This window comes from Choloepus didactylus, chromosome 5, assembly GCF_015220235.1.
Source record: "Choloepus didactylus isolate mChoDid1 chromosome 5, mChoDid1.pri, whole genome shotgun sequence".
Lineage (NCBI taxonomy): Eukaryota > Metazoa > Chordata > Mammalia > Pilosa > Megalonychidae > Choloepus > Choloepus didactylus.
In genome coordinates this window covers 61,496,752-61,524,019 of record NC_051311.1, presented here as the reverse complement: position 1 = coordinate 61,524,019, position 27,268 = coordinate 61,496,752, and the positions used below count along the sequence as shown (strand labels likewise).

Sequence of the window (27,268 nt, the reverse complement as noted above, 5' to 3'; positions counted from 1 at the left end):
TGAGTAGCCTGGTCTATTGTCCAACACAGACAAGACTGGGCAGGGATGCCCAGGAGCCAACATCTAAGAAGGGAATTAGGAGAGGGGCTAAAAGAAAGCAAGCTAAGCCCCAACTGTAAATGAATGATGACCAGGGATAATTATTTACTAGTACTTTTACGATTTCTTGTAACTGTTAACTTCCTCAATATTTGTCAATTTTGTTAATCTCTGTTTTCTTGTACTTAACTAGTAATAAAAATTATTCAAAACAAAATGTGATGTGTGTGCTTATTTCTGTGAAAGTCAGGTAACAGTTGTGACTACTCTGCAATTAATCTGGGGAGAGAAAAAGTCAGGTGGGAAAGTGGGAAAATGGGAAAAAGAAATCCAAAACAGCAAATATCTGATATTCACAAGAGGTAAGTCACAAGACCTTAAATCCCCAAATCTGCAAATACTACTGCTGGCACTCGCAGTTGGCTGTCTTTCAGGGACCTTTTCTCTCTTTCTCTCTCTTTTTTCCTTTTTCACAAAAAAAAGTTTTAATCACTTCACTGGAATGACTGTGTATGGGTCAAGTGGAGCATTCCAAAACCTTTCTCAAATGTGAAGCCAGTCATTAGACTTAAATTTGCTCTCAGACACCCAGCATTATGCTACAGGACATTCAAAAAATGATATATTCTAAAATGCCAAGGATGTACTGCACAGCCAAGTCCTTATGATGCCCTGGAACTAAATCTCAGGGAGAAGTAGGCCAAGAGCCTTCACAGGAGGCATCAGGCTACGAATCCTCACTGGTGGTTACACAGTCCAGCAGAAAGCCCGAGTTCTTTCAAGGGTTACCACTGCCTACATTTGATTCCTCTTTCACAATGAAATCTTTAGCAAATCTGACTCAGATTCTTAGTTTTAAAATTAATACTCCCACAGCAGTAACCAATTTTACAAATGGTTATATACAGCCATTATCATTACATTAATTAGGGAAAATTTAAATTCTTGAAGTCTGAACATGTGACCAGACATTTTAAAAGCTCAAGTGGTAATGCATTCTTAATTATGTAAGCATCTCCTCCCTTCTTTGGGCTAGTACCTGCTGTAGGGTCGTCATCAGGCAAACGAACAAGAGTGTAACATATTCCTGGTTGATTGTAAGTGAGGCTGGGAGCTGGGATACAACACAGCACTTCGTAGGCATCTGATGGCTCCATCTGCACTGTCACTTTCTCCAGTAGCTGATCATTGAGAGTATTGGTACAGTCAAACTAAAAAGTCAGCAAATGGAAAAGTTATAAAGAATAAGAACTGTTTTCAAACACATTATTCCTTCCTACCATAACCCACGACTCAACTCTGAAACCAACTATATCTTCCCTGTCTAAACAGCACTGTAGGTTTCCTCCTAAGATTTTTCTTTAGGCAACAAGGATAGTATTTTTCTTGAAGTCTTTTTGTTTATATTATTCATCAGTTTCTCTCTTCCCTGAGATTTAACTCTACCAAACAAGATGACAGAAGTCTTATGAGAGAGTCTGAGAATCAACTCAAAACCCAAGTTCTTAGAACAACCCACTTAATCTACCCTGATGTTAATGGATGATTTTTTTTTTTGATAGGTTATACTTTAGGTTGTCTAACTTCTTCAGACATTTCAGTTTTATGTACTCTTAAATTTTAACCATAAACAGTTACCCAGCATATGAACTCAATACCTATGGAGTTAGGAAAGAAAAAGAGAAATTCTGCCAAGCTATTTCTTTAAAAGGAATTAGAATCATAAAATAAAGGGGAATTAATATTTGTCTCTGAGCATATCAGTTTTAGCAAATCCCTGTAGGAGTCAATTATGGCACCAGTCTCACCTGGAACACAATGTGATTGGTAAACATGTGCTTGATACAACGCACAAAATATTCTGTCTCTGCTTCTGTAAGTTGAACAGGCTCGGAAGACTTGAACAAGGGTCCTATATTAATAAACTCAGGAACGGCAGCCAATTGTTCTAGCAAGAGAAAAGGAAAGAAAAGAAGGAAGAATGTAAGATACTAGGAAGACTGGGCAAGATATTACTCTGAATCCCTAAAATGTTTTACCATTAGTCTTACTAATAGTTCAAAACTCAACTAGTATGTCCCCAAGCTTTAGTGAAATAATCTTAAAGTATTTCATTTATATGAGTTTATATTCTTAATTACTAAAAGCAAAAAGAGAAATTTAAAAAATTTTTTAAGGAAATTAAAAAAAGAAATTAAATTCCCACTTTGTTACAATTTGAGTGCCCTGTTAATAAGAGACAGAGCCAAAACAACATTCCCAGTTAGTAAGCTAGCAAATTGAAAACTGGAAAGGCCCATGGACATTGGGTAGCCCCGGCAACACAGCGAAAGTCCTCTATTCAGTCATAGAAAGATTTTCTTTAGAGATAATTAATGAAATTGAATAAATGTAGTGGACTTCACTATATTTACAATTCCCAGGATGCAAGACTATTACTTCTACCCATCAAGTCATCATACCTTGGAAAATGTCTTGCCTGGAAGGAGCCAACTTCTCTGGCTTATTAGTCACAAGTGTGATTTCTATAAAGACAGATATGAAGAATTAAGTGAGCTTCCATCACACTATAAAGCTAAAAAATGCAGATAGAAAGAAATGAGGGGAAAAATTGCTAGCAGATACCTAATGAACTACTGCTAAATCAGACCAATAGGTTCTCTGTCACTGTTTTTGGGTGGTGCTCAAATTACAATATATTTAATGAAAACATGCTGTGATAAAGTAAGCCCTAAAAATATAGAATCTGTTTTAAATGGACTAGGATACACCAAGAAATTACTCATAAAAGGAGGAACAATTCATACAACAAATCTTCTCATGCTCCAAAAATGGGAAAAATTACTTGTATAGTATTAATGGAAAAACTGTGAAATGTTGGAAACATAAGCATGAGATCTTTCATTCCAAGTATTGTGTTCTAACCACTAAACACTTTCTTCCTTCCTTCATGTTTTGTTTTGTTTTCAAGTTAGATATTCCTTAGGAATATTTTTTTTTGTTCTTGTTCCATACATTCTTTCAAGATGAACCTCCAATAGCAATATTAAGAAATTATCAACTTTAGAAAATAAAAAGAGGAGGTAACAGCATAACTACTACTCTGAGTTATAGAGTGGCAACTAACTTCAAATGCTACAACACTTAAAATTAAAAAAAAAAAAAAAAAAAAAAACAAGAAAAACAACCAAAACATTCATCCTGGGTCACCTTTTATATGCTCAATTTTATGCAAGAACTAGGAAAAATTTTTAAACCCTTAATAAAAAATACCATCCATCTTAGATCTGAAAGATTTAGAAGTGACAGAATTAAACAAACGAAACAAGTATTAACATGTTTTACTGGTGCAAAACTACTCATACACAGGAAAAAATAATCAGAATTAACTGTTTCCATTACCTGCTTTCTGTTCAAAGACAGGAGCCATTGCAAGAGGAATCGATTTCAAGTCAAAAGGTTTTTCTGAAGGCTCCAATGTGTACTGGTGTAAGGCTTTTTCCATCCCTGGAACTGAGACTGTCAGACCTGAGAAACACAGAAATCTCAGTATTATCATCTCTTGCCTATACTAGGATCCAAATAGGCCCAGATTTCTAATAGTTATCCAGACTTTCTAAAGGAAGATAAAAACATGGCTACATACTTTATAACCTAAATAATTGAAAATCAAGGCTATTATATAAAATGGCCTCATAATTTCATTCAGGGAAGCATGGGAGCAGATCATAAAAATTTTCAACAAAATATAAGTATCTCCCAAGGAAGAAAGAAACTTAGGGACAGGGAACAATGACAGCCTAAGAAAAGGGAAAAAAACGTAAACCAATTCTACAAGGAGCTCTAGGAAAACCAGGAACAAGCAATATTCTTTGGGCCCTTATATACTGCAAGAAACATATTCTTATAGATTGTTTCATACAAATTACCAATATTGTATTGGAAAATATTCCTGTAAATAAAGCTTTTCCCTAAAATTTGAAGTGCATTCAAAGATAAAAACCAAGCATTTTGCCTAGTGAAGTCACACACATGCAGTTCATCATGAGATATGCTTCCAAGACACCATATGGGGAACAAAAGTGTATCTGTTTACATTATTGGCTCTCACTGACCATTGAAGATATATGCAGCATTCAGTGCCATCTGCCTCTGCTGCAGCACATTTAGATAGAAGGTAGCTCTGTCCCGTACCTCATCATCAGTATCCATCATACACCTGGAATCAGAAATAGGCATGTCACAGTACTGCAAAGGTTTCCAATAGCTTTACCACCATAATTAAAGGACAAGATTCGGGCCATCTGATGCTACCTTTATAAAAGAGCTCACAGTTCTTATCTTTTGTGCAGGAACTCTGATAGACCGTAGTAGGGAGGGCTGGTATGAATTACAGTACGAATTAATAATTAACTTATATTTATTCCATCAATGCCAGGTACTTATCTTCACCCAGGAGCCAACTTGCCATAGATCAAATTATGCCCCCACAGCTTAAATATAAAAGCCTAACGTACTGTGTATCAGCCTGAAGGGATTTTATTCTGCCTTGTAACAATGTTCTAAAAGTTTCATGGTTTTCCTTTCACCCTATCAATGTATATAATTGGCATAAATTTTGTAAAGTATAATTTTAAAAATCAGAATTGAATTTGTACAAAAAAAGAAAAAAACTATTTTTTCAAATAATCATTTACCTTATGTACAAATGCTTTGTTAAAAGACACCAAAATAGTTTTTGGTAAGGGTCAAATTGCTAACATGTTTTCAGTCAAGTGACCCCTCCTACTTTCTGTAAGTATGTTGCCATAAACATGTCGCATTTTATAAAAAAAAAAAAAGCTTAACAATGGCCTACAGTGGATCCTAAAGCCTCTACAAATCTTGGGTATGATTTTGAAGTACTAAAGAAATGGTGTTATGAATTATAACACTATGTAAGTAGGCATTACAATAACTAGAAAGAACACAGTTACAACAGATGCAGTTTGGAGTCTATTCTTGGATCTGCAAACACATGACCCTGGTGAAGAGTTAGACTTTTCTATAATTAAGGATAGGATTATTATACTTTCTCAGAATACTAAAAATATAAATAACATTCAGAATCCAGATGTTGTTACCACTCAGATGACAATCTGTTTTATTTAAACCAGCTAACTTTTGGCTTTAAATTTATCTGTTTCAATTCCGAGATGCAACAACAGAATGTTTGCTAAAGCAAGTCTTTTCCTCATGATATAGGAAATCATGGAGACTATGAAAAGCTGCTATTTTCAACTGTGCATGGGGAATCACCTAAGATCCCCTTGGAGTTAGCCTCTAGTATACAAACTGAGGCTTATGTATTTAAGTCACTTTCTCAAAATTTTACAAGAGCAATTCAAAGTCAAATTTTATATGTAGCAAGCACATGAATATGCATAATTACTAGAGACAGAAAATGCCATTTGCCCCTGACTTAATCCATCAGTTTCACTCTTAGGTCCTGTAACATATCTGGTATTGTCCAATGAGGAATTCTCTACCAAAAAAAAAAAAAAAGAGAGAGAGAGAAACATCTTTTACTTAACTTTGTAAAAGTACGAGGATGCTTGGAAGAAGATTCTCATTCTGAGCCCCAAATTTAGCCAAAGCACTCACAGCAGCTATAATGAAGCATAAAATCAAGAAACAAAAATGTTGGTTTTCAGAGTTAAACAACAATCATTAAAAAAAAAAAAAAAAAAAAAAAATCAGAGAAGCTTCCCCATGTTCAGTTGTGATATACTCTTATGGTTTTATTGTGTTTCTTTATCTTATTTCTTGGATGCATTTAAGCATAAATAGAATTTTCCAGGCCCAAGAGAGCTCTGAATAGGAACATCTTCCATGCATTGAGAAAAATAATCATATGTTTTCTATCTTCCATCTCCACCACACCCCCTTACTTATCACACAGAGGTACTTAAGCCCTAATCTCAACCAACCAGTCCCAGACATAAAGAGAAACTCTGGTATCAAAATTCACTTCATTCAACAAAGATTTCTTTTCACCTCCCTTTTGTGAGGAATTATGCTAGGTGCTAGGGTTAGAGAGAGAAAAGATATAGTCCCCGACCTTAAGAGAGATAAAAGACATAGTCCCTGACCTCTATTGGGAGAGACTTGTAGGTAAAGAGGTATTTACAATATAGCATAGGAAGTCCACGGTAGATGCTGTCAGTACAGAGAACAGAACTTAAATCAGAATTGGTACAGAAGAAGTAAAGACAAGGAGTTAACACTTAGTACTTGAGCTAAATTTTGAAGGAGAAGAGTTAGCTAGGGAGAAAAGGCAGGGAAAGAGTATTAGAGGCAGAAAGAATAACAAGTACAAAGGCCTTAAGCCTTGTAGAGAAGAAAGCATGATGTATCATGGGAACCGTACACAGTTCAGCAATTCCGAAGCATAAGACCCATGTTTGAGAGCAAGAGATAAGTGAGAGACTCTTAGAGATAAAATTAAAATTGGTCATAGTTAACCCCAAAATTACTATCAAAGGATGTTAAATATGGGATAAATGTGTGTCTCTGAAAGACCAGAGTGTGGAGAATAGACTGGATGTACATGAGTATAGAAACAGTCAAACAAATGAGGAATCTGAAATGGATGAGAGTCTAAAGCAGCACCTGTGAAATTAGAGGGAAAAAAAAGGAATCAAGAAACAATAAGGAGACAGAATTGATAGAACTTTGTCACAGAATAGATGGAGGCTGTAAAACAGAGGGATAAGGTCTTGTCTTAGCAACTGAGTGGATAGAAAGGATGAGGATTTCAGTTTCAGTTAGTCTGAATTTCAAGTTGAATTTGAAGTGCCTTAGGTAGTTGGACATACAAGTTCAGGGAAGAGATATGGACTAGTATTCCATAGCATACCAGTAGAGCTCTGAAAAAGATCACCAGGAGGAATGTGTATGTTGAGAAGACAAAACCCCAAGGAAAACTAGTATTGTCGAGTGGCCTAGGAAGAGAAGCCCTATTTTTAAGACTAAAGAATGATGGAAAAACAGAGGCTATTGTGGAAGCCAAGGGAAGAGAGGCTTTCATTAACTGTTTAATCACTAGTACATCAAACTGACTGAGGTAAACAAAGATAAGAACATTAAAGTGTCTAATATAATTCTCCAACTGGTTTATAAGTAATCTTAAAAAGAATAGTTTCAGAGGATTTTTAAGGGAGAAAACTAGATTATAGTGAGTTCAGGAGAAAATGGAAAATAAATCCATGGAGACAGCTAGTAATAGCTACTTCAAGTTTATGTGAAAGGAAATAAAAAGTATAGAGAGCCAGTAAGTAGTGAGGGATAATGGATCAAAGGAGGAATTATATTTATATTGTGAAAGACTTGGACCTATTCATATGCTAAGGGGAAGGAACCTTCGGAGGAAGTAAAAAATTCCTAAAATCATTTTAGAAGTCACTTAAATATATACAGAGATACACACCCACACAAACAACCCCCGCATACACGTACTTATGGCTATAACTCTGGAAAAAATGGATGATGCCATCAAAGTATTTCTATCATATTGAAAGTCAAGGGTTATTTATCTCTATATCTAAGGCATAAATTAGGATGGAAATTGGAGTATGGAGGAAGAGATATATATCTGGGGCTTTAAGGGTGCTCCAAAATTCCACTATCAAATGGACCTTGCAACTTCATTTTCTAATTTCATTACCACCCCCATGAATTATGCAGTTCAAAAGATCAGCAGTTAAATAATTATCAGTGTTTCAAAAACTCACCAGCTCTGACAGCCTCATTCTCCAGCACGACCCTATTAAAAATAAAGCGGATATACTTGGAGGGGACAGGTGTTCTGGGACCCTCTTTGCCCAACAAGTGGAGAATCTTAGTAGCCAGAACAGTGTGTTCACAGTCTTCAATGAATTCACAAAGGTGAGCTAGACCTGATTCTTTACTCTCGGGGTTCTCTTCCACAATGTTGATTATGCAGTCCACAATGGCCCGCTTATATTCAAAGCCTCCCTGGCAAAAGACAAGAAAAAATGCCATTCATTCTAAAGATACTTTTTGGAGAAATGCATATACTCCAAGGCTTATAATATTCAGATTTTATTTCCCTCCTATATTAGTTTCCTAGGGCTGCCATAACAAATTACCACAAACTTGGTGGCTTAAAACAACATACATTTATTCCCTCATAGTTCCTGAGGCTAGAAGTCCAACATCAAGGTGTCAGCTGCTCCGTGCTCTGTCCAATGGCTCTAGGGAAGAATCCTGCCTTGACTCTCCTAGCTTCTGGTGAGGGCCAGCCCCCTTGGCATTCTAGTCTCTGCCAACATCTTCACACAGCCTTTTCCCCTGTGTGTCTCTGTTTCTGTGTCTTTTCTCCTTTTCTTATACTGGATTAAGGGTCCAACCTATTCCAGTGTGACCTCATCTTAAGTAATTATATCTGCAACAACCCTATTTCCAAATAAGGTTCCATTCTGAGGTACTGGGTGTGAGAACTTCAACATATCTTTTTAGGGTACTTAAATCAATCCATAACACCTCTCCTATGCAAGAAACGAAAGTGTTTTTTCTCCAAGTGGGAAAGCCAAAGAAAACGGAAGTTTAGCAATGATAATAGACCAACCAGAATTAAACACAATACTTAAGAGGCATATGAAGATAGTGCTTAAAACACTATAGTTTTTGATGGGAATCATGAGAATTTAAGAGAGCAACTTCCATGATTAAAAAGCAGACCACTTACATCATCTCTGAGCATGTTGGAGAGGAAAGTCATCATGACGCTGTGCTTTCGCGGATATTTCTGACAGAGAGCACTAATTGCCTGTACAACCACCACCTGCAGAAAAACAAACAGAAAGGGCATTCATCTTTATAACTTTAGCTACTAAGAATACTTTCCCTCTTATTTACTGCAAGCAAAGAAGACATGATGGATACCTAAAATGACTAAAGTGGGTCTTTGTGAAATACAAATGAGAACATCTCAAAGGAAAATAAAAAGCAATGTAAAAAATGAGGTTCAATCAAGAGAGCCCATCCCTCTGCCGAAGCAAATATGTGTATAAAATTATGGAAGTGGACAGTAAGGTAAAAGGCTTAAACAGACTGATTTCTAAGGAGAAACAGAGAATGTTACCAAGGAACTACTTCATAAAAAAAATACCAGGCACAAATAGCTTGTAGGGGACTTTTACCAAAACTTTACAGACCTAGCATCAAGAACTGTGAATGAAGGGTGTGAGATTTTACCCTACTTGCAAGCTAACAAGTTAGCCTGCCACAATTTGATGGATGCTAGTAGAAACCATGAGACTTCATCCTGAGTCAGACATCAAAGACAGTTTATTACTTAAATCAATAAAAGCAGCCACATTATCCACATTTTCTGGCCAGTTCCCTGAGCCCCAATTCCTACAAAGTAATGTGAAGAGATGTGAACCCATAGTGGGTTGCATTACAGGAGATGAATCCTGAGCAATGGAACTTGACTCTTTTATAATAGGCAGTAAGCAAGCCTGTCCTTTGTTCTGAAACATTATCTTTTTTATATTGGACAAGAAGATATGTCTGTTCTTTGCTGCAGAAGGAAGTACTATCTGTAATTCCAAGAACTGTAAGGAAACATGCCCTTTACTCTTGAGAGAGAGCCTGTCTCTGTCTTTCAAGGCTGGAAGATACCTTACACTACATAAAGGGACCAAGTTGAAACAGTTGGGAACAAAGAACAATTAGTACCTAATTTGCAAGATGTGCAGAAATATAAGAGACCTATGGAAAACTGAGAATTGCCTGCCAACACCAGATAGTCCCCAAATCCACATATGTTGTTTCAGAGAATAGAAAATAAAGAAAAATATCCAAAGTCTTTTTATGAAGCAATGATATGCCTAGACCTAATAAAGATGGAAAACACACAAAAGAAAAATTAGACTGAAGTAATTGATGAATATGGATGCAAGGATTCTAAGTAAAATACTAGCAAACAGACTCCAACCCTACATTAAGACAAAAATACCCCATGATGAAATGGGATTTATACCAAGAATGCAAGGATGGTTTGATATTAGAAATTGTTTAACATAATTCATTGTATTAATGAGTGTAAGGAGAAAAATCATAAGGTTATATCTAGAGATGCTGAAAAATCTTTGATAAAATCTAACACCCATTGCTAATAAAAATTATTGAGAAAATATAAATGGATGGATACTTTCATAACATGATAAAATTTGTATACCTAAATCTAACATTGGCACCTTACTTAAAGGAAAAACCCATGAGACAATCCCATTAAGGTCAGAAAGAAAGTCAGTATGCTCATCATAGCCATTATTATTTAACATTATTCTGATGATATCAGCTGATGCAATCAGACAAGAGAAAACAATTAGAGAAGAATTGGAAAAGAAAAATCACATCCATCTTTATTTACAAATGATATGATAGTATACCTTGAAACTTGAGAGTATCTATGATAAAGTTAACCCAGCAAGGTAGCATGCTATAAAATTAACATGAAAAAACATTATTCATATACATGAATATTCATATGCATGAATGCCATTAGAATATATAATAGATGAGAAAATTCCATTTATAAGAGCAACAACAATAAAGATAAAATCTTTAGGAATAAATGCTTAGCATTTTAAAAACATTCAAAACTGGTATAAAAATAGTATAAAACATTCTTGAAAGACACAAAAGAAGACTTGAATAAAAAGACACCCCTAGCCTTGGTTAGGATGTCTTAATCTCATCAAGAGGTCTGTTCTCCCCTAAGTTAACTTATAAATTGTATGTTATCACAGTAAGAAAGACAATGAGATTTTTTACAAAGCTAAACAAGTTGATACTAAAGTTCATAAGAAAAAATAAACATGCAAGAATAGTACGAAAAGACTGAAAATAAAGAGCAATGAGGGAGGAACTAACAGGTATTAATATATCCTACAAAGCTTCTATATTTAAAAGTTTGTAGTACTGTGTATGAATGGATAAACAGACCAACAAAATAAAACAGAAAGCCCAGAAAGAAACCCAACTACGTATTGAACTTTAGTATATTATAAAGATGATATCTCAAATCACTAGGGCAGAGATGGTCTTTGAAATAAAAGTTCTGGGGACAAGTAGATAGTCATTGGAAAAAGGTAAAAAATAGATCCATTTCTCACACAATATGCAATAATAAACTCCAGTGGATCAGGGATCTAAATGTAAAAAAGAAAAAACATATATATTAGAAGAGAACATGGGTGAACTCATCTACAGTCTGAATGAAAAGGCTTTCTAATTATGACTCAAAAACTAAATGCAATAAAAGAAAAGACTGATAAATTTAATTATGCAAAAATTTTAAATTTGTGCATGACAAAAGACATGTAAGCAAAGCTAGAAGACAAATGAACTGAGAGAATATATTTGTAACACATTTCAGAGATAAAGGAGTAATAACCCTAATATACAAAGAACTCTAAATAAATAACTGAGGAAACCAAAGTCTAAAAATGCTTTAGAAAATAGGCAAAAGACATGAGCAGACAATTCACAAAAAGAGGTATTAAGGCTCTTGAAAATATGAAAACATGTTTAACTTCCTTCATAATATGAGAAATTAAAATAAAAAAATTAAAACTACATTGAGGGGGTAGAAGATAATGGCAAAGGGAAGTGTAGGATTTAGTCTGTCCCCCAGGGAAGCTAGTAAATAGCCAGGAACTGTCTGAAACAATTGGGGAATTTGGGAGACCAGATGCACATCATACACCAGCCAGGAATGAGTGAAAACAAGAGACTGATACATCGTAGCTGTAAGTAAATCCCTCCATGCTGTGGAGGCTGTGCCACTCCCCACTGGTTATCGCGGGCTGATTCGTAATCACTCCCTGGTGGAAAACAGAAGCCCTCTCTACTAGGAGCAAGGGAAAGGGAGCTCAGCCAGGCTCTAACTGTGGATAAGATTAACATATTGACTGCTAAATACCAGCTTTGAGCACAGATAAATTTACAACATAAACAAGAAAGAAGCCAGGAGTTCTGTTTCAGCTCCACTCTGAGCAGGGAGGAAGCAGGGCTCACGGTGCGGGGGGAGTGGCTTCTGGAGTTAGCTGAGTTCAAATTGCTGAAAAAGGGCTGGGCAGCAAGAAAAAGGGTACATAGAGCCAAGTACCAGCTCTGAGAACAGTTTTTTTGTTTTGTTTTGTTGTTCATTTTTAAGGAGCCCATTAAAGAAAGCAGCCAGCACTCTTCATTTTCAGCCCTGCCCCAGTCAAGGGCGGAAGCAGGGTTGACTGAGAGACAAACTAATCAGATGGAGGAGATAGTTCCCAAGAAGCGGGGGGGGGGGGGGGGGGGGGGGGGGGGGGGGGGGGGGGGGTACCCAGCAGAAGTGGCAACTCTCATTCAGAGAATTTAGACTCCAGAGGCTGGAATATCAGCAACAGTTTCAACCTACAAGAATCAGAGCTCAGCCTGTCCACACATGCTCCTGCAAGGGTATAAGTGGGACTGCTTCAGAGTCCTGTAACTCTTCTAGCCTGCAGGGAACAAGGGGCTTAAGAGCAGATCTTCCCCAAGAAAAGAAGGGGGCAAGGTCCAGAATGGGTAGTGACAGTTATTTAGAGAATTCAGACACCAGGATCTGGGAAAAAAGAAACAGTTTAAGCCCACCCTCCCATCAGCCTCTGTCTCAGTGATGCCCCTGGTAGAGGTGGGGTCTGCTAAAAATTAAAGGCACAGGACCACCTTAAGCCTCTGGGGAGCAGCAGGCTGACAAGCGTCATCTACTGGGCAGGAAAGGAAAAGCACAGGATCAGGAGGCTTCACAGGAAAGACTGGCACCCTGCTGGGTCTCATCCCCCCCAGGGAACCTTTATCATGATCTACACCCCCTTTGTAAGTCCTGGATTTGTCTTGTCTGGGAATAACTGACTGGGGCAGATCCTCTCTGAGGCCACCCTCCTCCCAGAATCAGCCCTCCAGGTAAAAGTTGCTAGAGGTAACAAAAGGAGTGTTACAAACATATAGAGGCAAATAAAAAACAGAGCAGATTAATATTCCCTGAGGAGGAAGAAGGAAGAGAAAGCTTTTTTCCTGGGGGTGAAACAACTGCACAAAAAAGGGTAATCTCAAAAAACATTCCAAATATGCACGGCAAGAATCAGAAAAATAAGAGCTGAAAAAATTCTAATGAGATAAACAAAGCTATGCTAGAGGTCTAGAATAAGTTGAACCAAATGTAAAAGAACAGTTAGAGCACACAGTCAACCAAAAAGAAACCCTGAGGCAAAAGAGAGAAAACAACCTTCAGAATAAACTAATCAAGAAAATCAGATGCCTAGACACCAGCAAAAATACTGCAAGTCATATTAGGAAGTCCAAAGATACAGTCCGGTCAAAGGAACAAACTAAAACTTCAGATGAGAGAGAGGAATTGAAACAACTAAGTAAATATGTTCCAACAAATCTTCTAAATCAATTCAAAAAGCTGAAGGAAAATTTGGGAAAAGAGACAAAAGAAATGAAGAAGACACTGAGTGATTATAAAGAAGAACTTGGAAGCTTGCCAAAAAAAAAAAAAAAAGAAAAACAAGAGAACATATGGGAATGAATAACACAAAAGAAATGAGAAACATAATGGAGACATACAACAGTAGATATGAAGAGGCAGAAGAAAGGATTAATGAACTAGAGGACAACACATCTGAAATCTTACACATAAAGGAACAGACAAGGAAAAGAATGGAAAATAAGAATAGTGTCTCAGGGAATTGAAATGACAACATGAAGCACATGAATACATGAGTTATGGGTGTCCAAGAAGGAGAAGAGAAGGGAAAAGGAGCAGAAAGACTAACTGAGGAAATAATCAACAAAAATTTCCCAATGCTTATGAAAAACATCATTTTACAGGTCCAAGAAATAAAACTTACCCCAAATAGAAGAGATCCCAATAGACCTACTCCAATACACTTACTAATCAGACTGTCAAAGTCCAAGGACAAAAAGAGTATTCTGAAAGGAGCAAGAGAAAAATGATCTATCACATATAAGGGAAGCTCAACAAGACTAAGTGTGGATTTCTTAGCAGAAACCATGGGGGCAAGAAAGCAGTGGTGTGATATACTTAAGATATACTGAAAAAGAAAAACTGCCAGTCAAGAATTCTATATCCAGCAAAACTGTCCTTCAAAAATGAGGGAGCATTTAAAATATTTACAGTTAACACATATTGAGAAAGTTTGTGAACAAAAGACCTGCTCTACAAAAAAATACTAAAGGGAGTGATGCAGGCTGGTAGAAAAGACAGGAGAGAGAGGTCTGGAGGAGAGTTTAGAAATTAAGATTATCAGTAAGGGTAGCTAAAAGGGTAAAAAGAGAGAGTATGAAAAAGATATGACATATAAAATCCAAAGGACAAAATGGTTGAAGAAAGTACTGCCTTTAGAGTAATAACATTAAATGTTAATGGATTAAACCCCCCAATCAAAAGACACAGACTGGCAGAATGGATTAAAAAAACAGGATCCATCTATATGTGGTCTACAAGAGACTCGCTTTAGCCCTAAGGACAAAAATAGGCAAATAGCAACCAGAAAAGAACAGGGTTAGCAATATGAATATCATACAAATTAGACTTTAAATGTACAACACTTAAAACAGGCTAAGAGAGATAGAAGAATACGGCAGCATACAGAGGAGTGGAAGCAAGTTTGTCCCCCTGGAACAACTAATCAACAACCAGGAACAACTAGTAAATAATCTGGAATAACTGCAGGGGGACAAACGTGACTGTCTATTCATCATATTCAATCTGAATTGGGAGGAATGCCTGAGATTGCAGCATAAAATCTGTAAGTAAAAACTGCAGAACAGAGCCGAGAGCCCCCCCCCACCGCAATCTGCAAAGCCTTGCTGTGCTAGTGAGCAGCATTCTCCCAGCAAGCGATTAAGGTTCAGCTGAGCTCCACCTCAGATTTTAATTAACAAGTGTGGACTGCTGAATTCAAGCTACAAATCCCCAAACAGCAGACAGAAGCTTTTGGTGATGACTGACCTTGGAGAGCCGGAGGACCTCTCTGGGAGGGAGGGGGAGCCCAGAGGACCAGGTGCTATCTCTGGCTGATGCGTGAAATGGAGAGTGGCCACAGACTGGCCCTGAAGTGGGGATTTCTGTCCCTTTTTCAGCTCAATGGAAAAAGCCTAAACCATTTTCAGTTTCCAGTGCTCTGACCTAGACAAGGGTACATATACACCTCTCTCCAGGGGGTGTATCTTCCCTAAGAGGAAAAAGGTGGTGCCAAGCTCTATCACCTGCCTTCTATTCAGAACCAGACCCCAGAGCCTGGGGGAAAACAGCCACGGGACACACCTCCTTACACCAGTCTGGAGCTACAGGCTGACAGGCGCCACCTGCTGGGCAGAAAAGCACAGTGACTTGAGGTGTCACAGGGTGTATCAATCTTCTACGACAACCTCAGGGAAACTGGATACTATTGCCTCTTTCTAGACCTGAGCCTGTTCTGGTCTGGGAAAACCTGATTGGGATAGCCAAGGAAACCAGATGCCTAGATGACAGAAAACTACAAACTACACTAAGAAAAACGAAGTTATGGCCCAGTCAAAGGAACAAACTTACACTTCAACTGAGATACAGGAATTGAAACAACTAATACTAAATCAATTCAAAAAGTTTAGGGAAGATATGGCAAAAGACATGAAGTGTATAAGAAAACACTGAGCGTACAAAAGGTAGAAATCGAAAGTTCGAGAAAACAACTGGCAGAATCTATGGAAATGAAAGGCACAACACAAGAGATGAAAGAAACAATGGAAACATACAACAGCAGATCTCAAGAGGCAGAAGGAAACACTCAGGAACTGGGGAATGAGGCATCTGAAAGCCTACACACAAAGGACAGATACAGAAAACAATGGAAAAATATGACCAACGTCTCAGGAACTTAAGGACAAAATGAAATGCAGGAATGTACGTGTCATGGGTGTCCCAGAAGGAGAAGGGAAAAGGGGCAGAAACAATAATAGAGGAAATAATCAATGAAAATTTCCCATCTTTTATGAAAAACATAAAACTACAGATCCAAGAAGTGCAGCGTACCCCAAAGAGAATAGATCTGAACAGGCCTATGCCAAGACACTTAATAATCAGATTATCAAAAGTCAAAGATAAAGAGAGATCCTGAAAGCAGCAAGAGAAAAGCAATCCATCACATACAAAGGAAGCTTGATAAGACTATGTGCAGATTTCTCAATAGAAACCACGGAGGCAAGAAGGAAGTGGGGTGATATATTTAAGATACCGAAAGAGAAAAACCGCCAACCAAGAATCCTATATCTGGTGAAACCGTCCTTCAAATATGAGGGAGAGCATAAAATATTCTCTGACAAACAGACAATGACAGAGTTTGTGAACAAGATACCTACTCTACAGGAAAAACTAAAGGAAGCACTGCAGACAGAAAGGTTTGGAACATAATTTTGGGAGATAATAGCACAGCAATGTAAGTACACTGAACAAAGACGACTGTGAACATGGTTGAAAGAGGAAGGTTAGGACCATGTGGGACACCAGAACGAAAGACGAAAGATAAAAACTGGGATTGTATAACTCAGTGAAACCTAGGGTGCTCAACAATTGTAATAAAAGGCACAAATATGTTTTTACATGAGGGAGAACAAACGAATGTCAACATTGCAAGGTGTTAAAAATAGGGCGGGATTGGGGGGAAAATACAATCAATGCAAACTAGAGACTATAATTAACAGAAACATTGTATCATGATTCCTTTAAAATAACAAAGGCAATACACCAAAGCTAAATGTATATGGGGGGGAGACATAGGGGAAGGGTATGGGACTCCTGGCATTGGTGATGTTGTCTGACTCTTTATTCTACTTTAGTTTAACACTATCTTTCCTTTCGTTGCTTTCTAGCTGTCATGTTTTTTTTCTCTCTCTTTCTGCTTTTTTTTTTCTTTCATCTCTTTACATTCTTTGACTCTTCCTCCTTCTTTGTGGAAGAAATGGAGATGTCCTTATACAGATAGTGGCGATGGTGCTGAATACATAATTACGTGAGTATACAAGGAACCGATTGTTTAGGACAGAATGTATGGTGTGTGAAGAAAACTGTCTTTAAAAAATGGCTCTATGAAGAAACCCTGAGGGCACTATATTGAGTGAAATAAGGCAGACACATAAGGACAAATATTGCAGGATCTCACTGATATGAACGAATTATAATATGCAAACACATAGACATGAAATATAAGTTACCAGGATATAGAACGAGGCTAAAGAATGGGAACTGGTTGCTTATTATGAGCAGAATGTTCAACTAGGGAAAACTTAAACATTTGGAAATGGACAGACATGATGGTAGTATGTTATGAGAATAACTAACAGTGATGAATGGTGTGTGAATGTTGTGGAAAGGGTAAGCTCAGAGTAACATACATCACCAGAAGGAAAGTTGGAGGTTAAAAGATGCGAATCTATAGAACAGTGAATGTGGTGGTGGACAATGTCCATGATAATCCGTACAAATATTAGAAAACAGCAAATCAGCAACCTCGAAGAAGACAGAATGGAAAGTGAAAGAACAAAAGAAAGAATGGGGAAAAAATTGAAAAAATCGAAATGGACCTCACGGATATGATAGATAATATAAAAAGTCCAAATATAAGTCATTGGTGTTCCTGAAGGGGAAGAGAAGGGTAAAGGTCTAGGAAAAGTATTCAAAGAAATTGTTGGGGAAAAATTCCCAAACCCTCTAAACAACATAAACACACAAATCATAAATGCCCAGAGAACTCCAAATAGAATAAATCAAAATAAAACCTCTGAGACATATTCTGATCAGATTGTCAACTACTGAAGAGAAGGAGCAAGTTCTTAAAGCAGCAAGAGGAAAGCAATTCACCATATACAAAGGAAACACCATAAGACTAAGTAGTGACTACTCAGCGGCCACCATGGAGGTGACAAGGCAGTGGCATGACATATTTAAAATTCTGAGACAAAAACTGCCAACCAAGAATTCTTTATCCAACAAAGCCCTCCTTCAAATTTGAGGGAGAGCTTAAATTTCTCACAAACAAACCCTGAGGCAATTTACTAACAAGCAACGAGCTCTACTTGAATACTAAAGAGAGCCCCATCCACAGAGGAACAAAGAAAGGAGAGAGAGTTATAGACAAAGGTTCAGTACTAAACAGATTCAATATTGGTTCAATAAAGGACAGAAAGAGAGAGGGAAAAATATATCTGACAAACATAAACCAAAGAATAGGATGGCTAATTCAAGAAATGCCTTCACAGTAATTATGTTGAATGTAAATGGATTAAACTCCCCAATTAAAAGATATAGATTCACAGAATGGATCAAAAAATATGAACCATCAATATGTTGCATAAAAGAGACTCATCATAGACAGAGACACAAAGAAATTGAAAGTGAAAGGATGGAAAGAAAATATTTTATGCAAGCTACAGCCAAAAGAAAGCAGGAGTAGCAATATTAATCTCAGATAAAATAGGCTTTAAATGCAAGGATGTTATGAAAGACAAAGAAGGCCACTACATACTAATAAAAGGGGCAATTCAACAAGAGGAAATAACAATCATAAATGTTTATGCACCCAATCAAGGTGCCACAAAATACATGAGACAAACACTGGCAAAACTAAAGGAAGCAAATGATGTTTCTACAGTAATTGTGAGAGATTTCAACACATCACTCTCTCCTATAGATAGATGAATCAGACAGAAGACCAATAAGGAAACTGAAAACCTAAACAATCTGATAAATGCATTTCACAGACATGTATAGAACATTAAATCCCAAATCACCAGGATACACATTCTTCTCTAGTGCTCATGGAACTTTCTCCACAATAGGTCATATGCTGGGACATAAAACAAGCCTTAATAAATTTAAAAAAACTGAAATTATTCAAAGCACATTCTCTGGCCACAATGGAATACAATTAGAAGTCAGTAACCGCCAGAGACTTAGAAAATTCACAAATACCTGGAGGTTAAACAACATGCTCTTAAACAATCAGTGGGTTAAAGAAGAAATAACAAGAGAAATTGCTAAACATAGAGACAAAAGAAAATGAGAACACAACATATCAAAACCTATGGGATGCAGCAAAAGTGGTACCGAGTGGAAAACGCATACATCAAATGCATACATCAAAAAGGAAGGAAGACCTAAAATCAAAGAATTACTGGAGCTACTGAAGAAGCTAGAAAATGAACAGCAAACCAATCCTAAACCAAGTAGAAGAAAAGAAATAATAAGGATTAAAGGAGAAATAAATGACATAGAGAACAAAAAGACAATAGAGAGAATAAATAACACCAAAAGTTGGTTCTTTGAGAAGATCAACAAGATTGACAAGCCCTTAGCTAGACTGACAAAATCAAAAAGAGAGAAGACCCATATAAACAAAATAATGAATGAGAAAGGTGACATTCCTGCAGATCCCGAAAAAATTAAAAAAATTTTAATAGGAGACTATGAACAACTGTATGCCAACAAAGTGGATAATGTAGAGGAAATGGACAATTTCCTGGAAACATATAACACCCTAGACTGACCAGAGAAGAAACAGAAGACCTCAACCAACTAATCACAGCAAAGAGATCCAATCAGACATGAAAAAACTTCCCACAAATAAATGCCCAGGGCCAGATGGCTTCACAGGGGAATTCTACCAACATTTCCAAAAAAAAAAAAAAAAAATACATACATATATATATATATATATATATATATATATATATATGACACAAATCTTACTTAAACTCTTTCAAAACATTGAAGAAAATGGCATACTACACCTAACACATTTTATGAAGCTAACATCAATCTAATACCAAAACCAGGCAAAGATGCTACAAAAAAGGAAAAGTACAGGCCAATCTCCCTAATGAATATAGATGCAAAAATTCTCAACAAAATACTTGCAAATCGAATCCAAAAACACATTAAAAAAATCATACACCATGACCAAGTGGAGTTCATTCCAGGCATCCAAGGATGGTTCAACATAAGAAAATCAATGAATATATTACAACACATTAACAAATCAAAAGCGAAAAATCAGATGATCATCTCAACAGATGCTGAAAAAGCATTTGACAAAATTCAACATCCCTTTTTGATAAAAACATTTCAAAAGGCAGGAATTGAAGGAAACTTCCTCAATATGATAAAGAATATAGATGAAAAACCCACAGCCAGCACAGTACTCAATGTGACTGAAAGCCTTCCCTCTAAGATCAGGAACGAGACAAGGATGCCCGCTGTCACCACTGTTATTCAACATTGTGCTAGAAGTGCTAGCCAGGGCAATCTGGCAAGACAAAGAAATAAAGGCATCCAAATTGGAAAGGAAGAAGTAAAACTGTCATTATTTGCAGATGATATGATCTTATATCTGGAAAACATTGAGAAATACAGCTACTAGCAAAGTAGTGGGATACAAGATTAATGCACATAAGTCAGTGATGTTTCTATATGCTAGAAATGAACAAACTGAAGAGACACTCAAGAAAAAGATACCATTTTCAATAGCAACTAAAAAACTCAAGTACCTAGGAATAAACTTAACCAAAGATGTAAAGGACCTATACAAACAAAACTACATAACTCTACTAAAAGAAATAGAAGGGGACCTTAGAAGATGGAAAAATATTCCATGTTCATGGATAGGGAGGCTAAATGTCATTAAGATGTCAATTCTACCCAAACTCATCTACAGATTCAATGCAATCCCAATCAAAATTCCATCAACCTACTTTGCAGACTTGGAAAAGCTAGTTATCAAATTTATTTGGAAAGGGAAGATGCCTCGAATTGCTAAAGACACTCTAAAAAAGAAAAACGAAGTGGGAGGACTTATACTCCCTGACTTTGAAGCTTATTATAGAGCCACAGTTATCAAAACAGCATGGTACTGGCACAAAGATAGACATATAGATCAATGGAATCGAATTGAGAATTCAGAGATAGACCCTCAGATCTATGGCCGACTAATCTTTGATAAGGCCCCCAAAGTCACTGAACTGAGTCATAATGGTCTTTTCAACAAATGGGGCTGGGAGAGTTGGATATCCATATCCAAAAGAATGAAAGAGGACCCCTACCTCACCCCCTACACAAAAATTAACTCAAAATGGACCAAAGATCTCAATATAAAAGAAAGTACCATAAAACTCCTAGAAGATAATGTAGGAAAACATCTTCAAGACCTTGTATTAGGCGGCCACTTCCTAGACTTTACACCCAAAGCACAAGCAACAAAAGAAAAAATAGATAAATGGGAACTCCTCAAGCTTAGAAGTTTCTGCACCTCAAAGGAATTTCTCAAAAAGGTAAAGAGGCAGCCAACTCAATGGGAAAAAGTTTTTGGAAACCATGTATCTGACAAAAGACTGATATCTTGCATATATAAAGAAATCCTACAACTCAATGACAATAGTACAGACAGCCCAATTATAAAATGGGCAAAAGATATGAAAAGACAGTTCTCTGAAGAGGAAATACAAATGGCCAAGAAACACATGAAAAAATGTTCAGCTTCACTAGCTATTAGAGAGATGCAAATTAAGGCCACAATGAGATACCATGTAACACCGGTTAGAATGGCTGCCATTAAACAAACAGGAAACTACAAATGCTGGAGGGGATGTGGAGAAATTGGAACTCTTATTCATTGTTGGTGGGACTGTATAATGGTTCAGCCACTCTGGAAGTCAGTCTGGCAGTTCCTTAGAAAACTCGATATAGAGTTACCATTCGATCCAGCGATTGCACTTCTCGGTATATACCCAGAAGATCGGAAAGCAGTGACATGAACAGATATCTGCACGCCAATGTTCATAGCAGCATTATTCACAACTGCCAAGAGATGGAAACAACCCAAATGTCCTTCAACAGATGAGTGGATAAATAAAATGTGGTATATACACATGATGGAATACTACGTGGCAGTTAAGAAGGAATGATGTTGTGAAACATATGGCAACATGGATGAACCTTGAAGACATAATGCTGAGTGAAATAAACCAGGCACAGAAAGAGAAATATTATATGCTACCACTAATGTGAACATTGAAAAATGTAAAACAAATGGTTTATAATGTAGAATGTAGGGGAACTAGATATAGAGAACAATTAAGGAAGGGGGAATGATAACCCAGTAAGAACAGATAAGCTATTGTGGGTAAATTCAGTGTTCTGGGAATGCCCAGGAATGACTATGGTTTAATTTCTGGTGGGTATCATAGGAACAAGTTCACAGAAATGTTGGTATATTAGGTTATTTTCTTGGGGTAGAGTAGGAACATGTCGGGAGTAAAGTAGTTATTTTAGGTTAGTTGTCTTTTTCTTACTCCCTTGTTATGGTTTGTTTGAAATGTTTTTTAATGTATTTTTTAATTTTTCTTTGATACATTTAATAGTTAATTTTTAAAAAAAGTTAATTAGAAAATAACAAAAACAAAAACAATGAAAAAATATGCAGAGCCCTCCTGAGGAGCTGGTGGAGAATGCACGGGTGTTGGGCTTCCCCACCTCAATGGTTGCTGATGTGCTCACAGACATAGGGGACTGGTGGTTTGATGGGCTGAGCCCTCTACCATAGGATTTGCCCTTGGGAAGACTGTTATTGCAAAGGAGAGGCTAGGCCTGCCTATAATTGTGCCTAAGAGTCTCCTCCTGAATACCTCTTTGTTGCTCGATGTGGCCCTCTCTCTCTAGCTAAGCCAAGTTGGCAGGTGAAATCACTGCCCTCCCCCACTAAGTGGGATCTGACACCCGGGGGAGTAAATCTCCCTGGGAATGTGGAATATGACTCCTGGGAAGGAATCTAGACCTGGCATCGTAGGATGGTGTACATCTTCTTGGTATATACATACAATGGAATATTATGCAGCTGAAAGATGAAATAAAGTCATGATGTATGCAACAATGTGGATGCACCTTAAAGACATTATGTTGAGTGAAATAAGCCAGATATAAAAGGACAAATACTGTATGGTCTCACTAATATGAACTAACTAATGAGCAAACTCTAAGAGCTAAATTTGAGAACACAGGTTATCAGGAGATAGAAAGAGGGTAAAGACTGAGCATTTGATGCTTAAGGAGTCAGAATGTTTAACAAGATTGATTGTAAAGGGTCAGAAATGGATAGCACAGGACAGTGTGATGGTAGTATAATATCATAAGTATAATGAATAAAGTTGAGTGTGAATATGGTTGAAAGAGGAAGGCTAGCAACATGTATGGCAACCGAAGGAAAGAAAGAGGATAAAAACCAAAACTGTGTAACTTAGTGAAACCTAGAGTGGACAGTGATGGTGGTTGATTGTACAAATATAAGAAAGTTTTTACATGAACAAGAATAAATTTATGTCACTATTACAAGTTGTTAAAAATGGGATGCTCTACAGAAAAAAAACACAATTAATGCAAACTAGGGTCTACAGTTAACAGTAACATTATAATATTCTTTCATTAATTGTAACAAAGGCAATACACCAAAGCTAAATGCCAAAAGAGGGGGATATAATGGAGGGGTATGAGGTTTCTTTTTTCTTTTCTTCTTTCTTTTCGGAAGAAATGGAAATGTTCTTATATAGATTGTGGTGGTGAATGCATAACATGTGATTATACCCAGAGCCACTGATTATACACTTAGGATGGATTCTGTGGTGCATGAATAAAACTGTTTAAAAATAAATAAATAAAATAAACAAAGAGGAGCTAAGATGGAGGCATAGAGAGGAGTGGAAGACTGTTAGTCCCCGCCCCGGAACAATTCATAAATGACCAAAAAACTAGTAAATAACCTGGAATAACTGCGGGGAGACAAACATGACTGACCACTCATCATCCACCAACCTGAATTGGGAGAAATGCCCGAGATTGCAGCATAAAATCTGTAAGTAAAACTGCGGACCCGTGCTGAGAGCCGAGAGCCCCTCCCTCACGGAAGCCTCGCGGTGCTAGAGAGCAGCACTCTCTCAGCCCAGCTCCAACTGGGGTTTTCATGTTATCTGCTCAATACAGACAGCAAATCCTCAACAAGCAGACAGAGGCTTTTGGTGACAACTGACCTTGGGAGAGTTGGGGGACATAACTGTCTCAGTACGGGGAGCCCAGAGGATTGAGTGCTATCTCTGGCTGACAGGTGAACCTGGGAGATTTCCATCCCTTTCTCTCTTTGTGGAGAAAACCTCAGCTGTTTTCAGCCCGCAGCGCTTTGCAGTAAAGACAGCCTCAGCCATTTTAAAATCAAAACACTCTGATCAGCAGAGTCAGAGAAACAAAGAACTTACTGATATGCAAATGACCTCTCTGGAGGGGGCATAGCTTCCCAAGAGGAAAGGGAGGGGCCCAGCTCTACTGCCTGCCTTTCGGGAACCAGACCCCAAAGCCTGGGGGAGGAGAGCCACAGGCCACACCCTCTTACACCAGCTGGTGACAGGCTGACAGGTGCACCTGCCAGGCAGAAAAGTACAGGTGTATCAATCTTCTAAGAAAAACCATCAGGGAAACCAGATACTGAATATTTCCTCCTTCTGTGACCTGAGCCTGTTCTCGTATGGGAAAACCTGATTGGGGTGGCCTAGGAGGCCAGATGCCTAGACAACAGAAAACTAAAACCTACGCTAAGAAAAACGAACCTATGGCCCAGTCAAATGAACAAACGTACACTTCAACTGAGATACAGGAATTTAAACAACTAATGCTAAATCAGTTCAAAAAGTTTAGAGAATATTTTGCAAAAGAGATAGAGGCTGTAAAGAAAACACTGGGCATACATAAGGCAGAAGCTGAAAGTTCAAAAAAACAACTAGTAGAATCTATGGAAATGAAAGGTGCAACACAAGAGACGAAAGACACAATGGAAACATACAACAGCAGATCTCAAGAGGCAGAAGAAAACACTCAAGAACTGGAGAACAAAACACCTGAAACCTACATGCAAAGGAGCAGATGGAGAAAAGAATGAAAAAATATGAGCAACGTCTCCGGGAACTTAAGGATGAAACAAAGTACAATAATGTAAGTATCACTAGTGTCCCAGAAGAAGAGAAGGGAAAAGGGGCAGAGGCAATAATAGAGGAAATAATCAAGGAAAACTTCCCATCTCTTATGAAAGACATAAAATTACAGATCCAAGAAGCACAGTGTACTCCAAACAGAAGAGATCTGAATAGGCCTACGCCAAGACACTTAATAATCAGATTATCAAATGTCAAAGACAAAGAGAGAATCCTGAAAGCAACAAGAGAAAAGTAATCCATCACATACAAAGGAAGCTTAATAAGACTATGTGCAGATTTCTCAGCAGAAACCATGGAGGGAAGAAGGAAGTGGTGTGACATATTTAAGACTGAAAGAGAAAAACCACCAACCAAGAATCCTATATCCAGCAAAGCTGTCCTTCAAATACAAGGGAGAGCTCAAAATATTTTCCGACAAACAGACAATGAGAGACTTTGTGAACAAGACATCCGCCCTACAGGAAATACTAAATGGAGCACTACAGAGTGACAGAAGACAGGAGTGCGTGGTTTGGAACGCAATTTTGGGAGATGGTAGCACAGCAATGTAAGCACACTGAACAACAATAACTATGAATACAGTTGAGAGAGGAAGGTTGGGAGCATTGAGACACCAGAAGAAAGGAGGAAAGATAAAGAATGGGACTGTGTAACTTGGTGAAATCTGAGTGTTCAACAGCTGTGATAAAATGTACAAATATGTTCTTTTACGAGGGAGAACAAGCAAATGTCAACCTTGCAAGGTGTTAAAAATGGGGAGGCATTGGGGGAGGGATGCAATCAATGTCAACTAGAGACTAACTAACAGAATCATTGTATTGTGCTTCCTTTAATGTAACAAAGGTGATATACCAAGGTAAATGCAGATAAGAGGGGGGAATAGGGGAGGCATGTTAGACTCTTGACATTGGTGGTGTTGTCTGACTCTTTACTCTACTTTGATTTAAGGTTACTTTTCCTTTTGCTACTTCCTAGCTGTCATTTTTTTCCTCTTTCTTTTGCCTCTCTACCTTCTTTGACTCTCCCTCCTGCCTTGTGGAAGAAATGTAGATGCCCTTATATAGATAGTGGTGAAGGTGGTGAACACATAAATATGTGACCATACAGAGAACCAATGATTGTTTACTTAGGATGGAATGTATGGTGTGTAAACAAAACCATCTTAAAAAAAAAAATGGGTTGATGACAAAACCTCAAGGGCAATATACTGAGTGAGATAAGCCAGACACATAAAGACAAATATTGCAGGGTCTTACTGATAAGAACTAATTATAATATGTAAACTCACAGTCATGAAATATAAGGTACCAAAATACAGGACAAGGCTGAAGAATGGGGAGTGGTTGCCTAGTATGAGCAGAATGTTCAACTAGGATGAACTTAAATGTTTGGAAATGAACAGAGGTGTCAGTAGCAAGATGTGAGAATAACTAACAGTGCCAAATGGTGCGTGAATGAGGTGGAAAGGGGAAGCTCAGAGTCATATATGTCACCAGAAGGAAAGTTGGAGGTCAAAAGATGGGAATGTATAAAACTGAATCCTATGGTGGGCAATGTCCATGATTAACTGTACAAATACTAGAAAACTCTTCCATGAACCAGAACAAATGTATGGCAATACAACTAGAAGTTAATAATAGAGGGGCATATAGAGAAGAAATATACACCTATTGCAAACTATATAGTACAGTTAGTAGTATTTCAACATTCTTTCATAAACAGTAACAAATGTACTATACCAACACTATGAGTCAACAATTGAGGGGGGTTGGTTAGGGATATGGGAGGGTTCAAGTTTTCGAGTTTCCTTTTCTTTTCTTTTTTTTTCTTTTTTCTTTTTCTTTTTCATCTCTCACTTTATTTCTTGTCTGGAGTAATGAAAAGGTTCTAAAAGTTGAACAAAAATTAAGTGCAGTGATGGATGCACAGTTGTATGAGGGTACCAGGGGCAACTGATTGTACACTTTGGATCTTTGGATAATTGTATGGTATCTGAAAAATCCCAATAAAAATTAAAAAGAAAAAAAAATAAAATAAAATAAACAGAAAACTAGAAGTGCTGGAGAAGACTGGAGAAAGAGGTATACCTATTCACTATTGTTAGGGAAGT

General features: G+C 37.4%; 1 protein-coding gene across 2 annotated transcripts in view; it reads right to left on the bottom strand.

The window, feature by feature from the left end:
- The window catches only part of COPG2 (COPI coat complex subunit gamma 2), a 263,073-nt gene that overhangs the window by 79,464 nt on the left and 156,341 nt on the right, over positions 1-27,268 (bottom strand). For both annotated transcript variants that reach the window (XM_037836145.1, XM_037836146.1), the window contains exons 13-20: positions 8,789-8,884; positions 7,812-8,055; positions 5,612-5,687; positions 4,155-4,258; positions 3,442-3,567; positions 2,502-2,564; positions 1,848-1,987; positions 1,079-1,250 (exon numbers count right to left, since the gene is read on the bottom strand). In XM_037836145.1, coding sequence (XP_037692073.1) covers positions 1,079-1,250; positions 1,848-1,987; positions 2,502-2,564; positions 3,442-3,567; positions 4,155-4,258; positions 5,612-5,687; positions 7,812-8,055; positions 8,789-8,884 — 1,021 coding nt within the window. The remainder of the gene's footprint in view (positions 1-1,078; positions 1,251-1,847; positions 1,988-2,501; positions 2,565-3,441; positions 3,568-4,154; positions 4,259-5,611; positions 5,688-7,811; positions 8,056-8,788; positions 8,885-27,268) is intronic.